Source organism: Amblyraja radiata, chromosome 1 (genome assembly GCF_010909765.2).
Source record: "Amblyraja radiata isolate CabotCenter1 chromosome 1, sAmbRad1.1.pri, whole genome shotgun sequence".
Taxonomy (NCBI): Eukaryota; Metazoa; Chordata; class Chondrichthyes; order Rajiformes; family Rajidae; genus Amblyraja; species Amblyraja radiata.
Window position 1 is genome coordinate 30,170,276 of NC_045956.1, and position 22,059 is coordinate 30,192,334.

The following is a 22,059-nucleotide window of genomic DNA, read 5'->3' on the forward strand; positions in this document are numbered from 1 at the left end:
CTCGATTCACCTACTCTGGACAAGAGACTCTGTGTATCTGCCCGATCTATTCCTCAGATGATTATATTGTACATGTTTAGGTGTCCTTGAGACTCTTGAAAGGCGCCCATAAATAAAATTTATTATTATTATTATTACATCCTCGTCAGGGATTACTGTAGGTAATAACCATCCTTACAGCATGTTTGTTCTTGACTGGGGATTGTTTACAACAAGGAAGATCCTATGGGGATGACTTTGTTAAAACGAATCTACATGAAGGCCACTATGAGACACTCAGCATATACCTTATGTGTTTTAATAGGTTACGAGATCTCGGTTTCGATGTGTCTGTGTACGACAACCTCAAATCAATGGAAGTGTTGGAGACCATTCACAAAGGTAACACTTGAGCTTCAGTCACATTTGAACGGGCCATTGTATAGGGCTCTGGTAAGACCACATTTGGAGTATTGCGTACAGTTTTGGTCTCCTAATTTGAGGAAGGACATCCTTGTGGTTGAGGCTGTGCAGCGTAGGTTCACGAGATTGATCCCTGGGATGGCGGGACTGTCATATGAGGAAAGATTGAAAAAACTAGGCTTGGAAGGATGAGGGGGAATCTTGTAGAAATATATAAAATTATAAAAGGACTGGACAAGCTAGATGCAGGAAAAATGTTCCCAATGTTGGGCGAGTCCAGAACCAGGGGCCACAGTCTTAGAATAAAGGGGAGGCCATTTAAGGCTGAGGTGAGAAAAAACTTTTTCACCCAGAGTGTTGTGAATTTGTGGAATTCCCTGTCACAGAGGGCAGTGGAGGACAAATCACTGGATGGATTTAAGAGAGAGTTAGCTAGAGCTCTATGGGCTAGTGGAATCAAGGGATATGGGGAGAAGGCAGGCCTATTGATTGGGGACGATCAACCATGATCACAATGAATGGCAGTGCTGGCTCGAAGGGCCTATTTTCTATGTTTCTATAACACGGCTTTCAGCATTTTACAATTGTAGGGATTTATAGACATCCCAAGGATTTATAGACATTACAATTGCGGAAACTTTCCTTAATCCCGGATTGAGTGTTTAATTAATTAAGCACAATGACCTGGGCTTGCGGTGATACAATGAAGAAATATTTATAAAAGGAGATTTAATCATTATATTGAATATTGGAATTGACAGTTGCGAGTATTTGTCTCGTCATAAAACATAGGGTTGGAGTCCATTTCGTAGAACCTGTGGTGTCGGGGACAAAGCCAGGTTTGGCAGGGATCGCACCGACACTCACAGTAGGGTGAACCCGCGTGTTATGTTTCATTTACAGAGACGGGAAAGTCCATGACCACATGGGGGCGCTGTCCCTCGTCATCCAGGAGCTGGCCATCTTGTGTTGTCCCGGCTGTTCATCCTTGCCTTGAGAGCTCATCCTGGCGGCTCAGCTTTGGGCTTGAAGAGGTGGCACTGGCAGTCTCTGGGTTATCCTGGCAGCTCAGTCTTTGCCTCTGTGTGTGGGCACAGTCCCTCGCTGTCCATGGGCAGGAAGAGACACTGGCATCTCAGGCTTGTCCCGGATATTCAGTCTTAGCCTCAGCCTTGACCACACAAATGATGCCGATGTTCTCAGCTTTGTCCCAGTGGCTCAGTCGTCCTCAAAGCTGCGATGGGAAAATACAGCAAGCAGGGAAGCTTCCCATGATCTCTCCCTTCTTTTTCCCCCTCTGGCTAAAATGCCTGGGTTTTATGAGTAGGAAGGAACTGCAGATGCTGGTTTAAACTGAAGATAAATACAAAATGCTGGAGGAACTCAGTGGAACAGGCAGCATCTCTGGAGAGAAGGAATGGTTGACGTTTCGGGTTGAGACCCTTCTTCAGACTGAGAGTCAGGGGAAAGGGAAACGGGAGATAGACTGATGTGGAGAGACAGAAACATAGAAAATAGGTGCAGGAGTAGGCCATTCGGCCCTTCGAGCCTGCATCGCCATTCAATATGATCATGGCTGATCATCCAACTCAGTATCCTGTACCTGCCTTCTCTCCATACCCCCTGATCCCTTTAGCCACAAGGGCCACATCTAACTCCCTCTTAAATCTAGCCAATGAACTGGCCTCAACTACCTTCTGTGGCAGAGAATTCCAGAGATTCACCACTCTCGGTGTGAAAAATGTTTTTCTCATCTCGGTCCTAAAAGATTTTCCCCTCATCCTTAAACTGTGACCCCTTGTTCTGGACTTCCCCAAACATCAGGAACAATCTTCCTGCATCTAGCCTGTCCAACCCCTTAAGAATTTTGTAAGTTTCTATAAGATCCCCCCTCAATCTTCTAAATTGTAGCGAGTACAAGCCGAGTCTATCCAGTCTTTCTTCATATGAAAGTCCTGACATCCCAGGAATCAGTCTGGTGAACCTTCTCTGTACTCCCTCTATGGCAAGAACGTCATTCCTCAGATTAGGAGACCAAAACTGTACACAATACTCCAGGTGTGGTCTCACCAAGACCCTGTATAACTGCAGTAGAACCTCCCTGCTCCTATACTCAAATCCTTTAGCTATGAATGCTAACATACCATTCGCTTTCTTCACTGCCTGCTGCACCTGCATGCCTACTTTCAATGACTGGTGTACCATGACACCCAGGTATCATTGCATCTCCCCTTTTCCTAATCGGCCACCATTCAGATAATAGTCTACTTTCCTGTTTTTGCCACCAAAGTGGATAACCTCACATTTATCCACATTATACTGCATCTGCCATGCATTTGCCCACTCACCCAGCCTATCCGTCACCTTGCAGCCTCCTAACATCCTCCTCACAGCTAACACTGCCCCCCAGCTTCGTGTCATCTGCAAACTTGGAGATGTTGCATTCAATTCCCTCGTTCAAATCATTAATATATATTGTAAATAGCTGGGGTCCAAGCACTGAGCCTTGTGGTACCCCACTAGTCACTGCCTGCCATTGTGAAAAGGACCCTTTTACTCCTACTCTTTGCTTCCTGTCTGCCAGCCAGTTCTCTATCCACATCAATATTGAACCCCCAATTCCGTGTGCTTTAAGTTTGTATACTAATCTCTTATGTGGGACCTTGTCGAAAGCCATCTGAAAGTCCAGATATAACACATCCACTGGTTCTCCCTCATCCACTCTACTAGTTACATCCTCGAAAAATTCTGTAAGATTCGTCAGACATGATTTACCTTTCATAAATCCATGCTGACTTTGTCCAATGATTTCACCACTTTCCAAATGTGCTGCTATTCTATCTTTAATAACGGACTAGCAGTTTCCCCACTACCGATGTTAGACTAACTGGTCTGTAATTCCCCGTTTTCTCTCTCCCTCCCTTTTTAAAAAGTGGGGTTACATTAGCTACCCTCCAATCCTCAGGAACCACTCCAGAATCTAAAGAGTTTTGAAAAATTATCACCATTGCATCCACTATTTCTGGGGCTACTTCCTTAAGTACTCTGGGATGTAGCCAATCTGCCCTGGGGATTTATCGGCCTTTAATCCATTCAATTTACATAACACCACTTCCCGGCTAACCTGGATTTCACTCAGTTCCTCCATTTCTTTTGATCCCCGGTCCCCTGCTGTTTCCAGCAGATTATTTATGTCTTCCTTAGTGAAGACAGAACCAAAGTAGTTATTCAATTGATCTCCAATGTCCTTGTTCCCCATGATCAATTCACCCATTTCTGACTGCAAGGGACCAACATTTGTTTTAACTAATCTTTTTCTCTTCACATATCTTTAAAAACTTTTGCAGTCAGTTTTTATGTTCCCTGACAGTTTTCTTTCATAATCTATTTTCCCTTTCCTAATTAAGCCCTTTGCTGGACTCTGAATTTCTTCCAGTCCTCTGGTAGGCTGCTTTTTCTGGCTAATTTGTATGCTTCATCTTTTGTTTTGATACTATCCCTGATTTCACTTGTTATCCACAGATGCACTACCTTCCCTGATTTATTAATTTGCCAAACTGGGATGAACAACTGTTGTAGTTCATCCATACAGTCTTGAAATGCCTTCCATTGCATATCCACCATCAACCCTTTAAGAATCAATTGCCAGTCTATCTTGGCCAATTCACGTCTCATACCCTCAATGTTACTTTTCTTTAAGTTCAGAACCCTTGTTTCTGAATTAATTATGTCACTCTCCATCCTAATGAAGAACTCAACCATATTATGGTCACTCTTGCCCAAGGGGCCATGCACAACAAGACTGCTAACTAACCCTTCCTCATTACTCAATACCCAGTCTAGAATAGCCTGCTCTCTCGTTGGTCCCCCTACATGTTGGTTTAGAAAACTATCCCTCATACATTCCAAGAAATCCTCTTCCTCAGCACCCCTGCCAATTTGATTCACCCAATCTATATGTAGATTGAAGTCACCCATTATAACTGTTTTACCTTTGTTGCACGCATTTCTAATTTCCTGTTTGATGCCATCCCCAACTCCACTACTACTGTTAGGTGGCCTGTACACAACTCCCACAAGCGTTTTCTGCCCCTTAGTGTTTCGCAGCTCTACCCATATCGATTCCACATCCTCCAAACTAATGTCCTTCCTTTCTATTGCGTTAATTTGCTCTCTAACCAGCAACGCTACCCCACCTCCTTTTCCTTTCTGTCTATCCCTCCTGAATATTGAATATCCCTGGATGTTCAGCTTCCAGCCTTGGTCACCCTAGAGCCATGTCTCCGTGATCCCAACTATATCATAGTCATTAATAGCTATCTGCACATTCAACTCATCCACCTTATTACAAATGCTCCTTACATTGAGACACAAAGCCTTCAGGCTTGTTTTTACAACACTCTTACCCCTTATACTATTATGTTGAAAAGTGGCCCTTTTAGATTTTTGCCCTGGATTTGCCTGCCTGCCACTTTTACTTTTCACCTTGGGGGCAGGAACATTGAATTCTCCCAATTTTGTTAGTCCTTGCTGTCTCCTCCCCTTCCTCAGCCCTCCTGCTGTCTCCTCTCATCCCCCAGCCTTCGGGCTCCTCCTCCATTTTCCTTTCTTCTCTCCGCCCCCCCACCCCCCATCAGTCTGAAGAAGGGTTTCGGCCAGAAACTTGCCTATTTCCTTCGCTCCATAGATGCTGATGCACCCGCTGAGTTTCTCCAGCATTTTTGTGTACCTTGGGAATTAAAGTGTTTGGCAGGAAGATCCAGGTGGACTAAGAGTTCAAGAGTTCAAGAGAGTTTTATTGTCATCTGTCCCTGATAGGACAATGAAATTCTTGCTTTCCTTTAGCACACCAGAACATAGTAGGCATGAATACAGAACAGATCAGTGTGTCCATATACCATTGTATAAATATATACACACATGAATAAATAAACTGATAAAGTGCAAAAACAGATTATTGACTATTAATGTTCAGAGTTTTGTTTGAGCCGGGTTTAATAGCCTAATGGCTGTGGGGAAGTAGCTGTTCCTGAACCTGGTCATTGCAGACTTCAGGCTCCTGTACCTTCTACCTGACTGTAGTGTGGAGATGAGTATGTGGCCAGGATGATGTGGGTCCTTGATGATGCTGGCAGCCTTTTTGAGGCAGTGACTGTGATAGATGCCCTCGATGGACGGGAGGTCAAAGCCGATGATGGACTGGACAGTGTTTACCACTTTTTGTAGTCTTTTCCGCTCCAGGGCGCTCAGGTTTCTGAACCCAGCCACAATGCAACCAGTCAGCATGCTCTCTACTGTGCACCTGTAGAAGTTAGAGGGAGTCCTCCTTGACTTACCGACTCTGCGTAATCTTCTCAGGACTGAGCGAAGGTGTTCAGCGAAACAAACACGTAGTCTACGTTTGGTCTCGCCAATGTACAAGAGTCCACGGAGTTCATAGGTCAATGGAGGATGCGATCTCACTGGCTCTCTACTCCGCACTGGACCATTTGGACAATAAAAACATTTACTCAGGCTGTTGTTCATAGACCACAGCTCGGCGTTCAATACCATCATCCCCTCCAGGCAGTTTTGTTTTTTACTGTACCGTATATATTATTTTAATATTTGAATAAATTAATTGAATTTTTTAAAAAGCTGGTTACCAAGCTCATGGAACTGGGTCTCTGCGCATCCCTCTGCAATTGGATCCTCGACTTCCTCATCCACAGACCACAGTCTGTTCAAATTGGCAGAAATACTTCTTCCTCATTAACAATCAGCACGGGAGCACCTCAAGGCTGCGTGCTCAGCCCCCTGCTCTACTCACTCTATACTCATGACTGTGTAGCCGGACACAGTGCGAACTCCATCTTGAAGTTCGCCGACAACACCACCGTTGGGGGACGAATTACAGATGGTGATGAGTCAGAGTATTACCATGTTTACTTATTCTGTTGTGCTGCTGCAAGTAAGAATTTCATTGTTCTATCTGAGACATATGACAATATGACACTCTTTACTCTTGAAGGATCATCTTGAAGGAGTAGGCTGACAGGATTCAGGTGGCCATTCCAACATCAGCTAATCGGTTGTAACTGTTACGAATGATGCTCTCTCCTGAGCTGTCTGCCAGTGATAAAACTCAGGGCAGCATCTAAGGGTGATCACAGGACTCTGCATTTAAAAGATACTTATCATATTTTGCTTGGGTAGTTTACACCCCAGCGGTATGTTGACTTCTCCAATTTCAGATAGCCCTTGCTTTCTCCCTCCTTCCCCTCCCCCTCCCCCTTCCTACTAGCCCTACTGTCTCCGCCTACTTTCTATTTTGTCCCCACCCCCGACATCAGTCTGAAGAAGGGTCACCCATTCCTTCTCTCCATAGATCTCACCCGCTGAGTTACTCCAGCATTTTGTGTCTACAATCGTTTAAGGTAGTGGATTTTTGATCTGGACTACTCCTGGTGAAACATTTTTTCCCCTCAATTTTACATTCCCCCCTCAATTAACTGCCTTACTAATGGGGAACCGATCAATCTCCACTTTAAAAATACCCAAAGACTTGGCCTCCACAACCATCAGTGAATTCCACAGATTCACCAGCCACTGGTTAAAAAAATCCTCCTCATCTCCTTTCTATAGGTACATCCTTTTATTCTGAGGCTCTGCCCTCTGGTCCCAGACTCTCCCACTAGTGGAAACATCTTTTCACGTTCACTTTATCCAGGCCTTCATTATTCGGTAAGTTTCAATGAAATCACCCCTCATCCTTCTAAAAAGCTTAGGATGTGGGAAAGGAGTCTGACAAGAACAGTAAAGGTCTCTGGAGAAAAGGAATCAGTGCAGTCTGAAGAAGGGTATCGACCCAAAACCCGTCACCCAATCCTTCTCTCCAGAGTTGCTGCCTGTCCCGTTGAGTTACTCCAGCATTTTGTGTCTATCTTTGGACAAGACTTCATTTCTGTGGATGGGAGACAGGAAAGATTTTCTGAAATGGTCCACTGATTTGTGATGTTTACCAACCGATATTTACTTGAGGAGTAATTTGCAGAGAGTAGATTGAGATGACATTTAGGCAGAACATGCATAGATATTAATGGAGATGTTGAGGCTTGATAGAAGCACCCACCCCAGTGAAATTATGAAAGTTGGATAATATCTTTACGGGTTGGAAAGTTGGGGAGAATCTAGGCCTTGTAACAACTGCATGCATCAATAACATTTTAGGTAGACAGAAAATGCTGGAGAAACTGAGCGGGTGAGACAGCATCAATGGAGAGAAGGAATAGGCAACGTTTCAGGTCGAGACCCTTCCTCAGACTGATGTCGGGGGGGGGCGGGTAAAAAGAAAGGAAGAGGCGGAGACCGTAGGCTTTGTGGGAGAGCTGAGAAGGGGGAGGGGAAGGAGGGAGAAAGCAAGGGCTATCTAAAAGTAGGGAAGTCAATGTTCATACCACTTCTGATGCGGGGTCTTGACCCGACAAAATCAACCATTCCTTTGCATCCATACATGCTGCACAACCCTCTGAGTTCCTTCAGCAGATTTCTTTTCATCCTGAACACATCACGTTGATCCATGTATGAGTGGGTTGGGTAAAATCCCATTTCAAAAGGTATAGTAAAGACGTGGATCATTTATGACTAATGGCCTTGAGTTTTGCTGCTTATTTTAAATCAGATATTCTTTTTTCCCTTCACAGTGGCCACTTCAGATCATTCTGATGCCGATTGCTTCTTATGCATCTTTCTCAGTCATGGGGAGAACAATCATATCTATGCTTATGATGGAAAGATAAACCTGCAAGAATTAACTGCCCGCTTTAGAGGAGACAAGTGTTCTTCTCTCGTGGGGAAACCTAAAATATTCATAATTCAGGTAGTGAATCTGCGGATTTTGTAAAAGTGTAAAGGGCCTGTCCCACCATGCGAGTTTTCCCAAGACCTCTCCCGAGTTTAAAAAAAAATCAAACTCGTGGTAGGTACGTAGAATGTACGTAGCGGGTACGTCGGAGCTCGGGACATCTCTTAGCGGCTCGTAATGCTAACGGCAGTTACTCGGGAAACGCGGTAAGCTCGTGAAGTTTGTTCGACATGTTGAAAAATGTCCACGAGAGTCCAGAGTACCGACGAGCGGCTATTACCGTAATTCTCCGAGTTCGGATCAGGGGAAACTCGGGAGAACTCTTGAATTCCCTCGTACAGTGGGACAGGCCCTTTAATATTTGAAACTTCCTGTTTTTCTTAAGGTATTATTGATTGTATTTTTGAAGTATTAATGCTGTGTTTGTGAAGCTGAATTGATATTAGTTAAATGAGAGAATTTGGAGTACTATGTCTATCAAGTTAGGGACCTAGGGTTGAGATTTTTGATTGGAGAAAGGCTAACTTTGAGGAGATGCGAAAGGATTTAAAAGGAGTAAATTGGGACATTTTGTTTTATGGGAAAGATGTGGAAGAGAAATGGAGGTGAAATTTTAAGAGTACAGAATCTTTATGTCCCTGTTCGGTTGAAAGGAAATAGTAAAAATTGGAAAGAGCCATGGTTTTCAAGGGAAATTGGACACTTGGTTCGGAAAAAGAGGGAGATCTACAATAATTATAGGCAGCATGGAGTAAATGAGGTGCTTGAGGAGTATAAAGAATGTAAAAAGAATCTTAAGAAATAAATTAGAAAAGCTAAAAGAAGATATGAGGTTGCTTTGGCAAGTAAGGTGAAAGTAAATCCAAAGGGTTTCTACAGCTATATTAATAGCAAAAGGATAACGAGGGATAAAATTGGTCCATTCGAGAGTCAGAGCGGACAGCTATCCGCAGAGCCAAAAGAGATGGGGGAGATATTGAACAATTTCTTTTCTTCGGTATTCACCAAGGAGAAGGATATTGAATTATGTGAGGCAAGGGAAACAAGTAGTGTGGCTATGGAAACTATGAGATTCAAAGAAGAGGAAGTACTGACACTTTTGAGAAATATAAAAGTGGATAAGTCTCCAGGTCTGGACAGGATATTCCCTAGGACATTGAGGGAAGTTAGTGTAGAAATAGCAGGGGCTATGACAGAAATATTTCAATTGTCATTAGAAACGGGAATAGTGCCGGAGGATTGGCGTACTGCGCATGTTGTTGCATTGTTTAAAAAGGGGTCTAAGAGTAAACCTAGCAATTATAGACCTGTTAGTTTGACGTCAGTGGTGGGCAAATTAATGGAAAGGATACTTAGAGATAATATATATAAGCATCTGGATAAACAGGGTCTGATTAGGAACAGTCAACATGGATTTGTGCCTGGAAGGTCATGTTTGACTAATCTTCTTGAATTTTTTGAAGAGGTTACTCGGGAAATTGATGAGGGTAAAGCAGTGGATGTTGTATATATGGACTTCAGTAAGGCCTTTGACAAGGTTCCTCATGGAAGGTTGGTTAAGAAGGTTCAATGGTTGGGTATTAATGGTGGAGTAGCAAGATGGATTCAACAGTGGCTGAATTGGAGATGCCAGAGAGTAATGGTGGATGGTTGTTTGTCAGGTTGGAGGCCAGTGACTAGTGGGGTGCCACAGGGATCTGTGTTGGGTCCACTGTTGTTTGTCATGTACATCAATGATCTGGATGATGGTGTGGTAAATTGGATTAGTAAGTATGCAGATGATACTAAGATAGGTGGGGTTGTGGATAATGAAGTAGATTTTCAAAGTCTACAGAGAGATTTATGCCAGTTGGAAGAGTGGGCTGAAAGATGGCAGATGGAGTTTAATGCTGATAAGTGTGAGGTGCTACATCTTGGCAAGACAAATCAAAATAGGACGTACATGGTAAATGGTAGGGAATTGAAGAATGCAGGTGAACAGAGGGATCTGGGAATAACTGTGCACAGTTCCCTGAAAGTGGAATCTCATGTAGATAGGGTGGTAAAGAAAGCTTTTGGTGTGCTGGCCTTTATAAATCAGAGCATTGAGTATAGAAGTTGGGATGTAATGTTAAAATTGTACAAGGCATTGGTGAGGCCAATTCTGGAGTATGGTGTACAATTTTGGTCGCCTAATTATAGGAAGGATGTCAACAAAATAGAGAGAGTACAGAGGAGATTTACTAGAATGTTGCCTGGGTTTCAGCAACTAAGTTACAGGGAAAGGTTGAACAAGTTAGGGCTTTATTCTTTGGAGCGCAGAAGGTTAGGGGGGGACTTGATAGAGGTCTTTAAAATGATGAGAGGGATAGACAGAGTTGACGTGGATAAGCTTTTCCCACTGAGATTAGGGAAGATTCAAACAAGGGGACATGACTTGAGAATTAAGGGACAGAAGTTTAGGGGTAACATGAGGGGGAACTTCTTTACTCAGAGAGTGGTGGCTGTGTGGAATGAGCTTCCAGTGAAGGTGGTGGAGGCAGGTTCGTTTTTATCATTTAAAAATAAATTGGATAGTTACATGGACGGGAAAGGAATGGAGGGTTATGGTCTGAACGCAGGTGTATGGGACTAGGGGAGAATACGTGTTCGGCACGGACTAGAAGGGTCGAGATGGCCTGTTTCCGTGCTGTAATTGTTATATGGTTATAAGTTCTTCTTGAGAAGTATTTCATCTTCATTGTGTACAAATCTCTACACAAACATAAAATTATCATTTATATTACACTGCTCTCTAAGGAGAAGGGTTATAATCAGTAAAACAGCAATCATGTAAAATTTGAACAATAAAAGTCAATGTAACTACTTATCAATCAGCAGATTTTTTAATTAGCCTCTTTCAGTCGAGTTATAAATATTTTATGTTAAATAATTTGTAATTGCTATAGACTGTAATGTGGAGAGATAAGAACAATGAAAGATATGCAAAAAGTAGCGATGATAAATGAAACAGGCCATTGTTAGCTGTTTGTGGGGTGAAAATGAGAAGCTAGTGCGACTTAGGTGGGGGAGGGATAGAGAGCGAGGGAATGCCGGGGCTACCTGAAGTGAGAGAAATCAATATTCATACCACTGGGCTGTAAGCTGCCCAAGCGAAATATGAGATGCAGTTCCTCCAATTTGCGTTTAGCCTCACTCTGGCAATGGAGGAGACCGAGGACGGAAAGGTCTGTGTAGGAATGGGAAGGAGAATTAAAGTGTCCGGCAACCAGGAGATCCTTTTCATTCATTCGGGCTGAACGAAGGTGTTCCGCGAAACGATCGTCCAGTCTGCGTTTGGTCTCGCCGATGTATAAGAGTCCACATCTTGAACAACGGATACAGCAGATGAGGTTGGAGGAGGTGCAAGTGAACCTCTGCCTAACTGTCGGGGTCCCTGGACAGTCGAGGGAGGAGGTATAGGGACAGGTGCAGTTGCAGGTCGTGAGTAGTCTCCTCGTCACCCAAAGAGTCGTACAGGTGCACAACCTTTTATCGAAAGCTTGGGACCAGACACTTGTCGGATTTCGGAATTTTTCGGATTTCCGAATGAAGATTTTTAGCGTAGATTGGGTACGGTAGCGCGGGCGGCTTGAAAAGTCTGGAGCGGCTGCCTCCTCCCGGAGAATCATTGCATAAATGTTATTCAGTTAGTTTGGAGGGATTTATGTGGTGGGGGGGGTGAAGGGGGAACTTAATTCTAGTCCCCTACCTGGTCGGAGAGGCGGGGAGCGGGCAATGCCTACCGGGTCGCCGTGCAGTAAGCTCCGGAGCGCTGTGGCCGCCGACTCCCACATCGCGGAGCTGGGGGCTGCGGGCGTCCCCGGCCGCGGGGCGGCGCCGGTTGGAGCTCCGACCCCGGAACTCTACCCCTGGCTGCGCGGCGCTCAAAATCCAGCGCGGCCCCAGCCGCCGCGAAGTTGGGAGTCGGCGGCGTCGCAGCGCTGGGATACCAGCGCCGGACGCCCGCAGCCCCAGCTCCGCGATGTTGGGAGTCGGCGGCCACAGCGCTCCGGAGCTTACTGCACGGCGACCCGGTAAGGCATTGCCCGCTCCCCGCCTCTCCGACCAGGTAGGGGACTAAGAATTAAAGTTCCCCCTTCACCCCCCCCCCATCACATAAAAACCCTCCAAACTAACTGACTAACATTTAAGCAATGATTTACAGATGTTTAAGTGTCTCCCCGGTCTCCGGGGAGGAGGCAGCCGCTACAGTAGTACAGACCTGGGTTGACCGTGGGTCGTTTCGGGTCAAGTTTGGCGCCAAACGCGAGCTTTGGTGTGCAGACGACATCCTGGAAAAAATGTACGGTTTTCGGAGCTTTTCGGTTTCCGGAACTCCGGATAAAAGGTTGTGCACCTCTACCTTATTTAACAAAAGATTAAACACATTGCAAGGACTAATGTCACAGAGTAAAAAAATGGATCTGATCTGTGAATAAAGTAAGTTGTGCTAAAAAGCCGAACATTTTCAACATGTTTAAAATCCAGCGGTGCCCACTGACCAAAACAAGGTACGACTCTTTGGGCGACTACTCACAACCATACAGGCTTCTCCCCGTGCTTGTATGGTCGTGAGTAGTCTCCTCGTCACCCAAAGAATCGTACCTTGTTCTGGTCGCCGCTGGATTTTCAACATGTTGAAAGTTTTCGACGACCTATGACGGGGGCCGGCTTTCGCCGAAAAAGTCACGTAAGAGGGACAGGCCCATAACATTTTTTTTTTAAGTGCATGACTGGATATTTTTTAAATATCTTTATTGAGAATTACTCTTTTGGTTTAAGCCAGGATTAATTATCATGCTTTTGTTGATGATTTTTTTTAGGCATGTCGAGGAGATAAACGTGATGATCCAGTGATGCCCAGAGATGAGGTTGATTCAAAGATGAGTGAAGATTCAGCAGTGAACGAGGTGGTTGTTGATGCAGCAACTGTACCCACACTACCAGCTGGAGCTGACTTTGTAATGTGCTATTCAGTAGCTGAAGGTAACAAAATGCAGCAGATTTTTTTTGCATGGGGCGGCACGGTGGCGCAGCGGTAGAGTTGGTGCCTTACAGCGCTTGCAGCGCCGGAGACCAGGTTTTGATCCCGACTACGGGTGCTGCCTGTACAGAGTTTGTACGTTCTCCCCGTGACTTGAGAAACATAGAAAATAGGTGCAGGAGGAAGCCATTCGGCCCTTCGAGCCAGCACCACCATTCATTGTGATCATGGCTGATCGTCCCAAATCAATACCCCGTGCCTGCCTTCTCCCCATATCCCTTGATTCCACTAGCCCCTAGAGCTCTATCTAACGCTCCAAATCCATCCAGTGATTCGGCCTCCACTGCCCTCTGTAGCAGGGAATTCCACAAATTCACTCTCTGGGTGAAAAAGTTTTTTCTCACCTCAGTCTTAAATGGCCGCCCCTTTATTCTAAGACTGTGACCTCCGTGGGTTTTCTCCGCGATCTTCAGTTTCCTTCCACACTACGATTGTAGATTAATTAGCTTGGTATAAATGTAAAATTGTCCCTGGTGTGTGTAGGAAAGTGTTCGAGTGCGGCGATCACTGGTCGGCGAGGACTTGGTGGGCCAAAGGGCCTGTTTCCGCGCTGTATCTACGATACGATATGATAGAACTTTATATATCCCACGAGAGAATTTGATCAAAAATTCTCTAAACTAAACTTATTTTATTTTGTTTCATTTGTCCATCCTTCTGTGCTATTTGTAACTTTTCAGACCACAAGATGAACACATAATGGCAGTATCTCACCAAAAACATGTCAAAAGGAGCTGAATTAGGCCATCAAGTCTACTCCACCATTCAATCATGGTTGATCTATCTCTCCCTCTAAACCGCATTCTCCTGCCTTCTCCCCATTACCCCTGACACCCAAACTAAATCTAAGTACATAAAGATTGCATTACTGTCTTTTTTACCCTTTCCTCTCCCGAACAGAAACAAAAGGGCTCATTGGGGGAAGATCCCAGTTCTAGATTTGCATGAATGTCAAGGAACATGAATGTCAAGAATAAAAAGGGAACAGCATAGATTCCAAGAGTTCAACATTATAGAAAGCCTGGTGGAGAAGGTGCAAGGTTGAAAATGTAAAAATAAATTGGGAAATTAAAGAGATAACAGAAGTAAAACAAACAAAAATTGTAAACACATGGATTGAGGATTAAATATGAAAGTGGGGAATGAATATTGTGCCTTTGCAAAGGAGAGTAATGATTGAGATTGTAGGAGAATGTTAAGTATTGGAAATTAAGTTGCCAGCTCCAAAACATAGAGCAGTACAGAATTCAAGACCAACATGTTCCTGTGAGGAAGAAAGACAAAAGATGGCACGGTTTGTGAAGAGTCAAAGTGCTGGAGTAACTCTGCAGGTCAGGCAGCATCTCTGGATGGAATGGAGAAGTCTGAAGAAGTGTCCTGACCCAAACATCACTATAGTTCCATCTGCGGTTTCTTCTGTCCACTCCTTGAATATTGTATGCTGCAGGAACTATCTAATATTGTATGCTGCAGCGATTCTTCCCCACCCCCACTGTTTAAAATATGACTTTTTACTCCATGAAACATAGTTGATTTTAATGATGTGCACTTGGTTACACATCCAACTGAAAATTGTGCATCAATTCTTGGAAAAGAATAGATCGTGCATTTTGAGTGTATAGTCCTAATTGTTTAGTTTAGAGATACAGCGCGGAATCAGGCCCGTCGGCACATCGAGTCTGCACTGATCAGCGATCCCTGCACACTAACACAATCCTACACTCGGGACAATTTTTACATATATACCAGGCCAATTAACCTACAAACCTGTACATCTTTGGAGTGTGGGAGGAAACCGAAGATCTCGGAGAAATCTCACGCAGCCACGTGGAGAACATACAAACTGTACAGACAGCACCCGCAGTCAGGATCGAACCCGGGTCTCTGGCGCTGCAAGGCTGCAACTCTACCGCTGCGCCATCGTGCCGCCCTTTACGTGTTTCCATAAATTAAACCCACGATCTGGCCATTGCTCAGAATAAAAGTGTAGTTTCACTTGTCACTGTGACAGAAACAAATGATTTAAAAAAAAATTACCTATGGAATGCAAACACAGTTGGCAAACTGGCATTGATTGCCTATTCCCCACATGCCCTCGACTGGAGTGGTAAAGCCTCTGCCTTGAATTACTTCATTGACTGTAGACTGAGACCAAGGCCCTTGCATTTTGATCCTGTGAAGACTCCTGCCCATCACAGCGGTGAACCCTATTCCCCAACTACACTTCAGGAGTTGGCCATTCTGCATATTTTGCAGTAGCAATATTACAAAATGTTGAGATTTTAAAAATCAAGTCTGCAATTTATCCCATCAGATAAAGCATAAAAAGAAGTTTAATTTGACACCTAATTCACTTTCATATCTTCAGTATTAAAAAAAGTTATGGCCATTTTCATACTCGGAAATTAGCATCTTGTTCCCCATTGATTTTCCATTGACTTAACACAAAAGCTGTGATCGATGACAGTCTAAAGCCCATAACTTTATTAAAAATTAAGAGAACTGAAAGAAGTTTTCAGTTATTATAGATTGAAGCATTCTGAAACAAATATTAACCAATCTTGCTTGGATGACCTGAAATTAAAGCATATAATTAGTTAGTTACCCAATTGTACTAATTCCAAAATTCAATTACTAGATCTACACAGCTATCCATTTCTTAAGGAAAGATTAACATTTTTAAATAGCCTAAGTGTGCAAAGAACATTCACACAAGAATTCCACAATAAAACATGATTTTTAAATCTCATTGACATTAATTTATAGGCCAAATGGAAGGGATTTAGTGTTCAATTGCTGTAAATTAATGGCCATTTAAATCAGCTTGCCAGTGGGATTCTGCGGAACGCGCTGGTTTAGAACGCTGCCATTGCGGTGAATTTGTACCCCATGTCGGCATGAAAGATACTGCGGGATTGAATGGGCCCCCAAGTCAGCTACTCGCAACATAAAATATTGTATAAAGGGATCTTAAGAAGCCCTTTTTAATGTAAAAATAAACAACCAACCTTGCCTTGTCCCCTACATGACATCCGTCCCGTTGTCGGGGTTCGCGGCTTTAGAGGATGATTTTTAATTTACTGCAACAATTAAATAACCCAATTTAGTTTAAAAATACCTGCAGCGAACGAATTTCGCAGCGTTTTTCGTCAGCAATGAAGTAGGCTGAACAACATGGATTTCCACAGTCTAGAGAAAATCGCGTTTTAAACCCGCCCCCCTCTCAAAGGCGCCAAAGTCGCGCACACGGGTAGCGGCAGAACTGCAGCGCCGCTGAAGGTAAGTTTTGCAACATACCTATTTACAGCCTTTCACTTTGGAGCTGCCAGGTAATAATGGACTCGTGGGTTTGGTTTATCTATCATAGTGTGGCAACGACACAAATACCTCAAGAAAAGTGTTTACAAGCAATCTATTGTAATTTAGTTCGTACTTGTCAACTGTTCAAATTTTAAAAAAACAAGAAAAGGAAATTGATAGAATTTGCTGCTAAAACTACCATTTCCGTTTAAACCTCTGCTTTTGAATATAATTTGTTTCTTTTAAATTAAATCTTTGTGGTCTTAATTTTAGGTTTCTACTCCCATCGTGAAATTATAAATGGCTCTTGGTATGTTCAGGATCTCTGCAAGTTACTCGAGAGCTATGGCTCACAGCTCGAATTCACGGAGCTCCTGACGCTGGTGAATAGGAAGGTCTCATGGCGAAGTGTGCTTAACTTTGCTGATCGTACTGCAATAGGGACGAAACAAGTCCCCTGCTTTGCCTCGATGCTGACAAAGAAACTGTATTTTGAACCAAAGACTTCATAGTAGTTCATAACTTGCTTCCTTAGCTGTCTGGTTTATTGGGACAAAGCAGTTTCTAAAACAAAAACAGATTGAATCGTTATTAAACACAGATTCTAAATGTGAGCTTTTGTAGAACTATTTTTTTTAAATTAAAGGACTATTGGAAGTTCAACTGTAAACATTGAGCAGTGAGCAGCAAAACTAGCATTTGTCAACTTGTATTTGGTACATTTTGACCATAATGGTAAATGCTTTACTGTACAATCATAAAATATGGTTTACATAATTGGTTAACCAAAGGCTATCTTACTCTTCTGTCCAATTGTTGAGTTTATATCTGGAATTATGTGCAACTTTAAATAAAAAATCAAAATCACATGGTTCTACCCTTTTGATTAAACTTGATTAGTGTGTTGCTCAAATGGTCATATGCTCCAATTAACTTTAGAAGAAGTCTTCCATACTTATGAAGGGCAATTAAATACCAGCTTTTGATAGGTTTAAGAAGGAACTGCAGATGCTGGAAAAATCAAAAGTAGCCAAAAAATGCTGGCGAAACTCAGCGGGTGAGGCAGCATCTATGGAGAAAAGGAGTATTGAGGCCGTGGGGGTCGGTGGTATCGGTGAGTCAGTGAAGGTCGGTGGCAGCGGCCTTCAGTCTGAAGAAGGGTCTCGACCCAAAACGTTGCCTACTCCTTTTCTCCATAGATGTTGCCTCACCGCTGAGTTTCTTCAGCATTTTTTGTCTATTTCAAGCTTTTGATATGGTCATGTAGGATCCACATCTACCTATGTTAATTAAGTTCATTTAAAAAAGGAACTAAGGGTTTTTTAAATTAAGAAAAGGTGTTTTTCTAGTTATATTCTTTTCAGATCTGGGGCTTTTAGTACTGGTGCTCATGTTATTTTCTTCCCCCCAATACTCTTGAGTGCAGCACGAATCAACTCATTTGGTCACGTATGTGACTTTACCTTGGTGTGAGTTTTGCTGGTTAGGGAACCATTCTGGTGCAGGATCTCAGGCAACCTTTCTGTCCCACATTCATTTTTCCTTACTCTTTGTAAACATTTGTGAGGAAGATAAAGCCTTGAAACCAATTTCAAAGTAAGTGAACTTGGAATTAATGTGAAGTGTATTGTGTATTTTTGTTTAGTTGCAAGTCAGACATATTGTGAATGTTGGTGTGTTTCACGTGTATAATCTTGAACAATTTTAAATAAACGATGGATCAATCATCTTTGATATTCAATCACAGTTGCATCTTTTAAAACAAACTACAAATCAAAAGCGGAGAGGATGTTTCCACTAGTGGGAGAGTCTAGGACCAGAGGTCAGAGCCTCAGAATAAAAAGACCATCCTTTAGAAAGGAGATGAGGATGTACTTCTTCAGTCAGAGGGTGGTGAATCTGTGGAATTCATTGCCACAGACGGCTGTGGAGGCCGTTAGAGGATATTTTAAAGGCAGAGATAGATAGATTCTTGATTAGTACGGTAGTCAGGGTTATGGGGAGAAGGCAGGAGAATAGGGTTAAGAGGGGAAGATAGATTAGCCATGATTGAATGGCGGAGTAGACGGTGGACCCAATGGCCTAATTCTGCTCCTATCACTTATGAACATGAAATGTCAGATACTCTGGAAAGCTTCAAAAGTAATAAGCTAAATTTTGGGAGAACATCCGTTGTAGGTTATGAAGTTAGATGGTATCCTTGCATGGGACTATATCCTAAAGGGCCTGTCCCTCTATACGAGTTTACCCAAGAGCTCATCCGAGATATTTTAAAAAATCAAACTCGTGGTAAGTACGTAGAATGTACGTAGCGGGAATGTCGGAGCTCCAGACGTCTCTTAGCGGCTCGTAACGCTAACGGCAGGTACTTGGGAAACGCGGTAAGCTCGTGAAGTTTTTTCAACATGTTGAAAAATGTCCACGAGAGCCCCGAGTACCTACGAGCGGCTATTACCGTAATTCCCCGAGTTCAAATCAGGGGAAACTCGGGAGAACTCTTGAATTACCTCGTACAGTGGGACAGGCCCTTTAGAAAGCTTTGTCCGAGAACCAAAATAACCTAATCGGGTTTATAGTTCATTGGCACAAGCCACCATTCCAAATAGTAGCAAAGAAACAAAGACCACTCAGGCCCCATTGTGCCTAATCGCTATTCATCAAGGTCGATCCCTATCGATCCCCCAAGGTCATCAATCCCTATTTTTCTGCACAATTCCGATAATCCCTTGATTCCCTTAATGCCCAGAAATCCAACCATCTCCATTTTGAATAAACAATGACTGTAGGAGAATTCCAAAGGCTCCACCCTCAGTAAAGAAAATTCCCTGTATTGAGACAGTGAATCCTGGTTCTAGACTTCAGCCAAGGAAGTGTCGAACCTGTTGAGTCTTGTTAAAAAGATTAGGTTTCAATTAGTTAACCTCTCATTCTCCAGGGAACACAGGCCTCATTTATGTAGCCTATCCTCCTGGGCAAATAGGTCATCCTTTTTGAATCTTTGCTTCATCTCCTCTATGGGTTCTCATGGTCATGGTTACACAGTGTAGAAAAATACCCCCTGATCCCTTTAGCCACAAGGGACACATCTAACTCCCTCTTAAATATAGCCAATGAACTGGCCTCAACTACCTTCTGTGGCAGAGAATTCCAGAGATTCACCACTCTCTGAGTGAAAAATGTTTTTCTCATCTAGGTCCTAAAAGATTTCCCCCTTATCCTTAAACTGTGACCCCTTGTTCTGGACTTCTCCAACATCGGGAACGATCTTCCTGCATCTAGCCTGTCCAACCCCTTAAGAATTTTGTAAGTTTCTATAAGATCCACCCTCAATCTTCTAAATTGTAGCGAGTACAAGCCAAGTCTATCCAATCTTTCTTCATATGAAAGTCCTGACATCCCAGGAATCAGTCTGGTGAACCTTCTCTGTACTCCCTCTATGGCAAGAATGTCTTTCCTCAGATTAGGAGACCAAAACTGTATGCAATACTCCAGGTGTGGTCTCACCAAGACCCTGTACAACTGCAGTAGAACCTCCCTGCTCCTATACTCAAATCCTTTTGCTATGAATGCTAACATACCATTTGCTTTCTTCACTGCCTGCTGCACCTGCATGCCTACTTTCAATGACTGGTGTACCATGACACCCAGGTCTCATTGCATCTCCCCTTTTCCTAATCGGCCACCATTCAGATAATAGTCTACTTTCCTGTTTTTGCCACCAAAGTGGATAACCTCACATTTATCCACATTATACTGCATCTGCCATGCATTTGCGCACTCACCCAGCCTATCCAAGTCACCTTGCAGCCTCCTAGCATCCTCCTCACAGCTAACACTGTCCCCCAGCTTTGTGTCATCCGCAAACTTGGAGATGTTGCATTCAATTCCCTCGTCAAATCATTAATATATATTGTAAATAGCTGGGGTCCCAGCACTGAGCCTTGCGGTACCCCACTAGTCACTGCCTGCCATTGTGAAAAGGACCCGTTTACTCCTACTTTGCTTCCTGTCTGCCAGCCAGTTCTCTATCCACATCAATACTGAACCCCCAATACCGTGTGCTTTACGTTTGTATACTAATCTCTTATGTGGGACCTTGTCGAAAGCCTTCTGAAAGTCCAGATATAACACATCCACTGGTTCACCCTTATCCACTCTACTAGTTACATCCTCGAATAATTCTATAAGATTCGTCAGGCATGATTTACCTTTCATAAATCCATGCTGACTTTGTCCAATGATTTCACCACTTTCCAAATGTGCTGCTATCCCATCTTTAATAACTGACTCTAGCAGTTTCCCCACTACCGATGTTAGACTAACTGGTCTGTAATTCCCCGTTTTCTCTCTCCCTCCCTTTTTAAAAAGTGGGGTTACATTAGCTACCCTCCAATCCTCAGGAACTACTCCAGAATCTACAGAGTTTTGAAAAGTTATCATTAATGCATCCACTATTTCTGGGACTACTTCCTTATTACACATATTGTGTAAATATATTATAGAAATCATATCTTATATATATTAATGATTTGGAAGAGGGAATTAGGAACAACACTAGCAAGTTTACGAATGACACAAAGTTGGGTGGCAGTGTGAATTGTGAAGAGGATGTTAGGAGGTTGCAGGGTGATCTGGACAGGTTGAGTGAGTGGGCAGATGCATGGCAGATGCTGTATAATATCGATAAATGTGAGGTTATCCACTTTGGTGGCAAAAACTAGGGGGCAGATTATTCTCTCAATGGGTTTAAGAAGGAACTGCTGATGCTGGAAAATCGAAGGTAGACAAAAGTGCTGGAGAAACTCAGCGGGTGCAGCAGCATCTATGGAGCGAAGGAAATAGGCAACGTTTCGGGCCGAAACCCTTCTTCAGAAGTTATCTCAATGGGGTTAGGTTAGGTAAGGGGGAGGTACAGCGAGACCTGGGTGTCATTGTACACCGATCACTGAAAGTTGGCGTGCAGGTACAGCAGGCAGTGAAGAAAGCTAATGGAATGTTGGCCTTCATAACAAGAGGATTTCAGTATAGGAGTAGAGAGGTTCTTCTGCAGTTGTATAGGGCTCTGGTAAGACCACATCTGGAGTATTGCGTACAGTTTTGGTCTCCTAATTTGAGGAAGGACATCCTTGTGATTGAGGCAGTGCAGCATAGGTTCACGAGATTGATCCCTGGGATGGCGGGACTGTCATATGAGGAAAGATTGAAAAGACTAGGCTTGTATTCACTGGAGTTTAGAAGGATGAGGGGATATCTTATAGAAACATGTAAAATTATAAAAGGACTGGTCAAGCTAGATGCAGGAAAAACATTCCCAATGTTGGGCGAGTCCAGAACCAGGGGCCACAGTCTTCGAATAAAGGGGAGGCCATTTAAGACTGTGAGAAAACACTTTTTCACCCAGAATGTTGTGAATTTGTGGAATTTCCTGCCACAGAGGGCAGTGGAGGCC

The 22,059-nt window shown here is 43.4% G+C and overlaps 1 protein-coding gene across 1 annotated transcript in view; it reads left to right on the forward strand.

The window, feature by feature from the left end:
• The window catches only part of LOC116972050 (caspase-6-like), a 36,703-nt gene extending 18,357 nt beyond the window's left edge, over positions 1 to 18,346 (forward strand). The window contains exons 4-7 of the mRNA XM_033019343.1: positions 305 to 381; positions 8,085 to 8,260; positions 13,090 to 13,252; positions 16,884 to 18,346. Of these exons, the coding sequence (XP_032875234.1) occupies positions 305 to 381; positions 8,085 to 8,260; positions 13,090 to 13,252; positions 16,884 to 17,122 (655 nt within the window). The 3' untranslated portion in view covers positions 17,123 to 18,346. The remainder of the gene's footprint in view (positions 1 to 304; positions 382 to 8,084; positions 8,261 to 13,089; positions 13,253 to 16,883) is intronic.
• Positions 18,347 to 22,059: the final 3,713 nt, after the last annotated feature.